We start from the raw sequence: 9,899 nt of genomic DNA on the forward strand, positions 1-9,899 counted from the left end.
AAATGTGTGTAAACAATTATTTGTCTTCGCATGCATTTGTTTCATCGTAAAGCTTTGTTCACAACGACCTCGGCAAAGCAAGCATCCACCTTAAATGAAAAGCCTATGGTAACACACATTTTGTCCTTAAAACTCTTACGTTCATGTGCATCTACACACATTTTTTCAACCATTTTCAAAATGCGCGTCTCACTAATGTGAAAGGCTGGGGGTCTGCAACCTGCGGCTCCAGAGCCACGTGTGGCTCTCTTATCCCTTTTATTTAAGAAAAAAAAAGTTTCTAAATGGTAAAAAGTAACTGTGAAGTAAGAAGTGAGAAAGTAGAAAGTTGCTACTACTACTTTTACTGCATTAAGATGATAATATGTGACAGCTTGTCTTTTATTTTGAAAGGAACTTCTGTCAAAAGTTTAAAAAAAAGCTATTTTCTCTTAATGTTTAAGTTTTATTCTTGCAAAATGAACAATTCATTTATATTTACAATAGTAGTAACAATAGCATAAATACAAATCAGTGTCTAAAGGGTGGAGGAAGACTTTGTGGCTCCTGCTGGGTTGTAGTCCATGACAAATCAGCTGGAATGGTTCTTTCAGAGTTGAAGGTTGCAGACCCCCACCATAGGCCAGCAGTGACAAACTCAGTCCCACAGGGGGTCAAAATCCAACACACTCCTCACCTTCCTGGGCATGTCTCTATTATTTAAGAGTTTTATTCCTACTCATGGGTCATATTCGGTCATGATATAAAAACTTCTGTTTAAACAAACCAATAACTGGAAATAATACATTTTTTTTTCTTTTTGAGTAAAAAGTATCCACAAAAAAGGACAAAAAGGGAGCCTAGCCATCTTTTTCTCTTCAGAAACAGCAGGAAGAACATGGAGGCCAGAGCTCCTCCTCTCTACGACCTCCCTGCCTTCATGAACAATCCAACAGCAAATCAAAGCAGCACATTCCTGACTCTGGAAACACATAATCACTTGATGGATGTTGCTCCCATTTTCATTGTTTTCTGTTTTTGTGGCCTTTTTTTTCCCTTCATTTCCTTGAGTTTGCAGCTGGATCCGAGGAATTCAGAAAAAGGGCAGAGCCAGTATGAAAGGGAGGGATACAATAATGTAAAGTTATTCACAAAGGAGAAAAAAATTCAAAGACTCCTTGAGCAACAGATTTTTCACCTGTAGCGGCTGCAGGTGCTTTTGCTGCATGGGCAAAGGGACGAGTTTTCTTGAGCAAAACAGTTTCCAGAGTTCACAGGAAGGAGGGATCAAGGAAAAGGAGGCGGCTTTAGTCGGATGGGGAGCTCGGTTACTGAACAGATTCCTCCCACTGCCTGAGCGGACTGAAGCTGCAGCAGACCTGAACCAGGTGAGTCTTTCCTCGTGGAGTCCGTAAATGGAGCTGTTTGTGGAGGAAAATCTAAACTTATAGTGAGGCAGATTGATGAGAAGGACTAAAATGCTGAAGGAGAACACAAAGACTGAACTACATCCAAATAAGTCTACTGCAGTTTTTCACTGAGATGAGGAAAAAAAAGGAAAGTTTGTTATGTAATGTGCTCCGTCAGTGAATGACCCTTAACACAGCATCTGGCTCCAGCCTGCATGCTCCCACTGAGATCAGAGGAAACAGCAGGAGGAGCAGATGTGGAATCTTTGCTTGGATTACATCTGTGCTGCTGCAGGAGCTGCAGCTAACATGCAAATACACCATTTATTTTACTGCATTGGATGACTTGATTGCTGCAACCTGCAAATATGAAATTACTCCAGATGTTCACACCCCTCCAGCAAAAGAATGAGACTTTTCTGATCAAATGCAAACATAATTTGACATGAAAAAGAAAAAAACGTCAATTTTTTTTAAACATAATCAGTTTGTGGATTGCGCTCATGTCAAAATGTTGCCAAATTTACTCCAAAACACAAAATAAGCTTTTATTGCTTCTAGCTTCAGGTACAAGAGCGACTAACTCTCGTTGGTGAATTGATTGTTTTTATCATTTCGCCCTGAAAACCAGAAAAAAACACATTTGTGTCCTGTCAAAATAAAACTACAATTCCCAGAGCCTCACCTCTTCACATTTAGCCTAATTGAAAACCCCCACATGTCCTCTTTAGATACCAAGCAGGATATTCAGGTTTAGAAATGTCCTCTACGGAGAACAAATAGATGATGTTTGGGAGGAAATGATTAATGTGGCATGTGGAAAACACACAACCAGCTTGTTAGCTCACTGTTGTGGAATTTGTAGCATATTGCTAATGCTGGGCTGATCCCACAAGTGTTTATCGAGAGGATCGAGCTTCCACCTCGATGTTTTATACATTGTAACTATCAGGGTGTCAGACTCCAGGCCTCGAGGGCCGGCCTCCTGCTGGTTTTCCCTGAAATCCTGCCTTACTTACGAGCTCCAATGGTCGGTTGGCCGGCCCTCGAGGACTGGAAGTTAAAGGAGAATATTGCTGAAGCTCACATCTATTGGTGATTTGGTTCATGCTAACAGGCAGCTAAAAGTATCAGGATCAAAATAAGAGTCAAAAACTCACATTTCTCCTTATGTATGTTTCTTCTGTGACGCAATTTAAATGCAAAATAAACAATTTTTCATCTTTTGATATATTTTCATAGTGTTCTCAGGGGTCTTTTAATTATAAATATGCCGTTTTTAACCAAAATCAAAAACTTTCTTTTATAGGGGTCTGTAACCTGCAGCTCCAGAGCCATTATGACTCTTTGACCCATTCATTGTGGCTCTCTGGTTAAAGGAAAATACAACATTTCTAAATAGTGCAACTGTAAAAAGTTAGTAAAAAAATAAAACTTGATTCATCTCATTTACATACAGTTAACGAACATTACATATCAGAGGCTTTTTGACAGATTTTTGAGTTCTGGATTTTCAATTGTAAAATAAATTCAAGGATTTTAAGTGTTTGTAAGAATTGTCACTAAATTAGCTCTAATTTAGTTTATTAGATTTGCAAATGTTTGTCTGAAAATTTAAAATCTAATCATTTGCTGCATTGAGATGATCCTCTGTGACACGGGATGTCTTTTATTTTGAAAGGAAGTTAAGCGAATTCTCTGACAAATATTATAAACTAATTCAAGATTTGAATTAAAAATAACCATCTTCATTTTGTTTTGCCAAAAATATTTTGTTTAAAGTTATTATGATATTTAAATTAATATAAAAACAAATCCGTGTCTTATTTTCCTGAACAGTGAGTAAGACTTTGTGGCTCCTGTTGGGATGTTGTCACTGAGAAATGTACTCAAATGTCTCAAATACAAATTTTTTCAAACTTCATTTTTTTCGTCTTCTCTTGCTTCACAATGATTTAAAAAAATAAATAACTCAATTTCAATTTTAATCTATGTCCTCTGTCATGATAAAATGCTACAAGAATTTGTTAAAGACACACTTTTTATTGGAGTAAGTCTTGCACATAAATGTCTTTTCGTGTTTTTAGTTTAATTTTTGCATCTTCTTCTGCTCCTCCTTCAGTTGCAGTTATGCTTGAAGCCCTCCTCCTGATGTTCTTCTCCTCCCCGGTGGTCATGGTGCCCCCTCTCAGCGCCCCTGCGGCCTGCAGACGCTGCTGTGACCCTGTTGGTCCAGCAGAGGGCAGTGGAGATCAAACAGCCATGCCAGAGTTCAGCCACATCCCTGAGGTCCGCACCTACATCAACATGACCATCCTGAAAGGTTAGAAGAAAAAAAAAGCCCCACAAACGGTCCAAACACAACAGAACTGCAGTTCCCGTTTACAGATGGAGGATTCAGAGCATGCGGCTCATTTCTGGCCTTTTGTAAACAGCATCAGATATCAAAGGACTTCAAGCTCCCACACAAAAATCTGGGTTTGCTTTTAGAAAAATGTCAATGATCAAAGTTTTCTGCTCTCATAAACTTGTGTTCTGAGCCAAAATTCTTTTTTTCCGTCCCTTGTTTGCTGCTGTGCTCACAGAGGCTGAACCACTGTGCTCTGGGAAAGCATTTTTAAGGCCCAAAACATGCAGAGCTGATCAAAAATGCCAAAAACAAAGTGACTGTAATAATGAAATAATGAAATAATGTTAGGAAGTAAAATAACAAATCAGTTTTTTATATCTAGGTTGACTTACTCCAGTAATTCTGCCCGGCCCACCAGATCATTTTATTTCATAGTTTTTAACAGCCCAATGTTGTCTTGCACTGGAAACATATTGAAGCAACACGGCTGAGAGATCAGTTCTAATAATTTATGTATGATGATCATCTCATTAGAAAATGTTCTCTAGTTTAGATTTCTATGTATCGTTTTTATTTCTGTTCATAAACTGACTCCTCACTCACGTTGAAAGCTATAAAATAGATCTAGTATAAACTAATAACATGGCACAATAGGTGCAGGATCAAAATAAGAATAATAATGATTAAACATGCTATGATACCATCCAAAACCTAAAAATAATTAAAATAAAAACATTAGACCAAAAACACCAACTCACCTGCCTTCTGCTTTGCAGTGTTTTTTTTTATTTATTTATTTATTTTTGCAAAGAGCCAAGGTGCTGGACTGATTTCTCTCATGCAGAGCAGAAACACATCATTGACTGAACAATAGATCCACATTGGTGCTCAGTTCAATTTTAAGAATTGCATCAGAATAATCTCCCATCAGGCCTTGCAGTTTTCCAAAATGTCATGTAATGGATGGACCCGACCTGCAAATCCTCCTTCAATATCCAGAAATGATTTTCATCGAGGGATTTAAACGTTTATTTTGACAAAATGTTCAGACTTTACAGAACGTTAGCAGCTGCAGGCAGCAAAACCACATCATGACTGCTCTCTAGTTTATTTTTATTTCTTGGATATCTTTTTTGGATCTGCTTCAAACATCTTTCTTTCGTTGGCGCTGTTATGAGTGTGTGAACAGAGTCCACTTTGGTTGAAAGGTCAGAAGGTTGAGGCTGAGTTCAGGCAGAGCGGGAGTCAAACAAAATCTAAACCGGTTGTAAATAGAATATAACAACTGAAGTTGCCGTAGAACAAATCAGATTTTTGCATTTAAGGCACAAAGCCAAAAAAATCCCACAACACAACAGAAAGTGTCACTGGTATCTTTGTAAAACTAGAAAAAGGATGTAAAACTGAACGGGAACCTTTTCAAACATGCTAAACATTGGAGGAAATTTTCCTTTGAAATAAATAAATTAATAAACCAAGCAAAAATAATGTGTTTTCAAGGATTATTTTTTATATTTAGAAAGACTTTCTAATTAAGTAGTCACAGTGAAATGTCTGTAGAGTCTGTGTGATTTTATCAAAAGAGTTTGACTGGAAATAACACAAACAGTAGTTTTAGAGGGATTCAGGCTTTATGTAAATCAGAAAAGTGGGTCACCAATTCACCGGCTGAAATGACAAAAAGTTAAATGCACCATAAAAATGTAAATTCTGGTGCCATAAAGTCAAAATGATGACTGAAGAGCCAACCTGTCTGCACTATAGAGTGGGATTTTATGCTTTAGGTTTTAATTCTTCTTTTTAATATTCTGACCTAAAATATTCATGAACATTTCTCCTGCTCTAATCTTGATGAGTTTGACTGCAGATGAGGAGAAGATGAAGAGTAGGAAAGGAGGCTTAATTTGAAGAGACGAGCTGGTGTGCAGGAGAAGAAAAAAAGGATGAAGGATGGGAGGTGGTGCCAGGAGAGAGAAGGCTTGAATAATTTAGTCTAAACAGTCAGGTGATACGGTTGTGCTCATAAGTTTACATACGCTGGAAGAAATTATGAATTCTATGGGGTTTTTTTTCAGTGAATATGATGATAACAAAAAGTTTGGAGGCTTGTCTCTGCTGTTTGACTCGACCGTGTCTTCAGGTGCCTCCTTGTTGAACATCTTGAATCACAGATTTTCAGAGAGTCTTGGATCACAGCTGAAGTTACACAAACCCCCACGTTCCTCTTCCCGATCAAAGTTTGAAGACTGCTGACGGGCATTCTCAGTTCCTTGGATATCTTCTTATATCCCTTTCCTGTTTTGTACAGTTCGGTTACCCTTTCCCGTAGATTTTTTGACAGGTCCTTAGCTTTCCCTACGACTCAGAATCTGTCTGAGATGACAACCTTGTCGCGACTTTTACTTCCTCTAGATAGTCAAGTTTGATCGTCTTCTCGGCGCTCCGCCAGGGCCGTGGCCGACTCCAATCCGAGGACCTCACTAAACCATCCAATCGGTTGTAGCGACAGACAGTGTGTTCGTAGGGCAGGGACTTAATCAACGCGTGTTTATGGGAATTCCTCATTGATGGGAAATAGTTGCATGAGTGGGGTTCAGGGTAGACACGCTGATCCACTCAGTGTGGCGTGCGTGCAGCCCCGGACGTCTAAGGGCATCACAGACCCGTTACTGCTCAATCTCGTGTGGCTGAACGCCACTTGTCCCTCTAAGAAGTTGGACGCCGACCACACGGGGCTGTATAACTAGTTAGCATGCCGGAGTCTCGTTCGTTATCGGAATTAACCAGACAAATCGCTCCACCAAATAAGACCGGCCATGCACCACCACCCACAGAATCGAGAAAGAGCTTACTGTGTCCGGGTCGGGTGAGGTTTCCCGCGTTGATCCTGGATGAAGCGTGCAGGTCTGCTGGGACTTTTTGTGCACACACTTTGATTACAGGTAACGGAGTCACAGGTGAGGATGGTTAGTTACCTTTAGCTGTCATTCAAACCCTTTTGTGCTGAAAATTTGCAAATAAAATAGGAGATGGCCACGATTTTAGCAGATGAGAAACGTGAATATTTAATTACGTTTCTTAGAAGGATAAGAATATTGAGTAGAATCTATGCTTGTGAAAGCTTTCAGAGATTGGAACTTGTTTAAAGTTAGGACAAACAATCATCCCAGTCCACACTCCATTCCAGTAGGTGGCAGTAATGCTCCTTTAAGTTGTTTGCCAACCACCAAAGAAATTACAGAAGAACACTTTTGCATCAGCTTGTTCCAAGAGAATCTGGCCACAGAAAAACGCGGCGCTCGTAAATCATAGGCCAAAGGTCCCTCCTCCTGCCGGAGCCAGCCGCAAAAAAACATCACGGCGCCCAAATCCTCGACCAGAAACCCCCATTTTAAGCTTTTAACCTTTATTCCGTTTGACACACCGTAACTGCTTACATGATCAGCTGATTCACAGAGAAATACTCTTAAGTGAAAAGGAATTAAAATAACGAATAGGGAAAACAAAAAACAGTTTATTATGTTTTTATTTTATCTACTGTAAACAATAGAAATAAGGCTACAAATGTTACTAAAAAAGTTGTGTGTCATCATTCTTATTTTATTACAATTTAACAAGAAATGAAAATTTCTTCCAGGATATGTACATTTCTGAGCACAACTATAAATGTTGTTGAGTTTAAAATTGTGGGTTCTCAGAAAGTAGTTCTCGGCCAATCAGAAACAGTTGTCAGGTGATGGTTAAAGTGTGGTCCTGCTTCTGTTAACTATATAAACTTTGTTTTGTCAAAGTTTAGATGAGTCATGTTTCACTTATTTTTAAAATATATCATTGTTACAACGTAGTTCAAAGAGGAAGTCGCCTTTATTTTGACACTTTTCTCTCACTGTACTTCCTTGTTTCCTGTCACATTAGTAAAGATGATGACACGAGTTATACTTTGCTCTCTTTTGCTACTCAGGTGACAAAGGAGATCGTGGCGACAGAGGGACCCCAGGTAAGGGCGGGGAGCAGGGCCTCCCAGGGTCCATTGGACCCACTGGTCCACAGGGCAGTAAGGGTCAGGCGGGTCTTCCTGGAGAACCCTGCAAGGTCCAGTACTCCGCTTTCTCTGTTGGCCGCCGCAAATCCCTCCACACCCAGGACGCCTACCAGACGGTGATCTTCGACACGGTCTTCGTGAACCTCCACGAACACTTCGACATGTTCGAGGGCAAATTCCTCTGCAGCGTGGCGGGGATCTACTTCTTCAACGTCAACATCCACACGTGGAACTTCAAGGAGACGTACCTGCACATCATGCAGAACCACACGGAGCGGGCCATCATCTACGCCCAGCCCAGCGACCGCTCCATCATGCAGAGTCAGAGCCTGATGCTGGAGCTGGAGCTGGGGGACGAGGTGTGGCTCCGCCTGTACAAGAGGGAGCGCGAGAACGCCATCTACAGCGACGACGTGGACGTCTACATCACCTTCAGCGGATACCTCGTTACGCCTAAATAGGAGGAGGAGAGAACGCCTTTGCAGAGAATTTTGAAGCGTTTAGTCATGATCACAAAAATGAAAGCTCTCTCCAGACGGCAGATGTGAGCAAATATGAAACTCCAGTCATCTGCAAACAGTTGAGGTTACAAACAGAGACGGGAAACATGCAGAAAGGTTTCAAAATGACAGATCGTGGTGTCATCTGCTGAACAGTTCTGTTATTTTTAGTAAATTCTGAGTCATTTGAATGACTGATGATTAAAACCGTCTCAAATTCGCACAACAGAAACAGGAAGGAGGTTTAGATGTGATTGTGACGATGAACCCATCTGATCCTTCGTGCTAATTTAACAAGCCTACTATTTTTATATTTGACCATAAATGTGAAAGCAGTCAGTTAGGTTGTCTAAGCCGGATTAGAGGGTTTTCTGGCACATTTAGAACTCTAAACCAGATTTAAATCCAGACCTGCTTTTTAAAACTCTCCTCTCATGTAATCCAAACACTCCAAGACTTCAGTTCATGGTGCAAAACATTTAGGATTTTTTTCTTCAGACAGCAAAGGTTACAGTAAACCCAGGTACTAAAGCAGCTCTGCACCATGACACTACCGCCGCCGTGTTTGACTGTTAGTCTGATGGGGCTTTTTTTCACAAACTGTTCTTAAAGCACTTTTTAACCAAAATATTGTTTAACATTTTGTGTATCATGTGTATTCATGCGTTGGAGTTTCCTCCCTTCTTTTTATTTACTGGTATTTCTTAGAACAATAAAGTGGAGGAAATATAATGTTCCAGTTGATAAAGACTAAAAAAATATGTACCTTTTTTGTCTCTATTGCCAATTATAAACACTTATTTAAAAATGTTAACAATTTAGCTCTTTATCCTTTTTAGTTATTTTGGGAGGAGAAATAATTCAGTGATTTGCTAGAATGCATCCGTTTTCTGGATACTTCAAGCATGAATCCAGTCTGATTTAGAAAAATGAAATAACTAAATAAAAATGTTGACAGTCTTAATCTAATGAATAGTTTTATAACCACAAGGACAGCTTAAAAAAACATTTTATTTCCAGCATCAAGTGTTACCTACAGCCATTATTACAGCTTCAATGTAGAATTTTATGATTTTTGTTTAGTTGACACAATTTTTTATGAAGACTTCATGACTGTTTGTCAAACTTTTATTTTATAATAATTTTTACACCTGATTTGGGAAAAGAAAGAAAGAAAAAAAAGGGATCATTTTCATTTCAGCATAAAACCACATAAAAATGCATTTTTAGGATAATATTAAACAAGATACAGATGCTACATTTTAGCAGTTTTGGTTTTTATAAAAAATATGAGATTTATACACAGGCAGTTATTCTTGTAGAACAAAAATTAAAAACTTTACACCCTTTTAACCAAACTGCCTTCAAAGTTCCATAGAAATGTTCACCTTGAGAGTTTCTATTAACAACTATAGTGAAAGTAGTATAAGAACAAATAAACTTCGTAGGATTTTATTCATCCATCTTCTTGACCGCTTCTTCCCTTTCGGGGTCGCGGGGTGCTGGAGCCTATCCCGGCTACTGATGGGCGAAGGCGGGGTACACCCTGGACAGGTCGCCAGTGTGTCGCAGGGCCTCAATCACACATTCACCCTCACATTCACACCTAGGGGCAATTT

At 39.4% G+C, this 9,899-nt stretch overlaps 1 protein-coding gene across 1 annotated transcript; it reads left to right on the forward strand.

Moving 5' to 3' along the window:
* Positions 1 to 535: 535 nt before the first annotated feature.
* On the forward strand, positions 536 to 9,014 carry c1qtnf6a (C1q and TNF related 6a). The gene is made up of 3 exons (XM_024273124.2): positions 536 to 1,367; positions 3,511 to 3,711; positions 7,700 to 9,014. Exons 2-3 carry the CDS (start codon positions 3,519 to 3,521, stop codon positions 8,239 to 8,241), a joined length of 735 nt encoding a protein of 244 aa, XP_024128892.1. The 5' UTR covers positions 536 to 1,367; positions 3,511 to 3,518; the 3' UTR covers positions 8,242 to 9,014.
* Positions 9,015 to 9,899: the final 885 nt, after the last annotated feature.

This window comes from Oryzias melastigma, linkage group LG8, assembly GCF_002922805.2.
Source record: "Oryzias melastigma strain HK-1 linkage group LG8, ASM292280v2, whole genome shotgun sequence".
NCBI lineage: Eukaryota > Metazoa > Chordata > Actinopteri > Beloniformes > Adrianichthyidae > Oryzias > Oryzias melastigma.

Excerpts from the sequence above, each read along its gene's own strand:
- c1qtnf6a (XM_024273124.2), top strand. The coding sequence starts at position 3,519 with ATGCTTGAAGCCCTCCTCCTGATGTTCTTCTCCTCCCCGGTGGTCATG. Across the intron at positions 3,712-7,699 it reads CAACATGACCATCCTGAAAG|GTGACAAAGGAGATCGTGGC; the intron begins GTTAGAAGAAAA and ends TTTGCTACTCAG.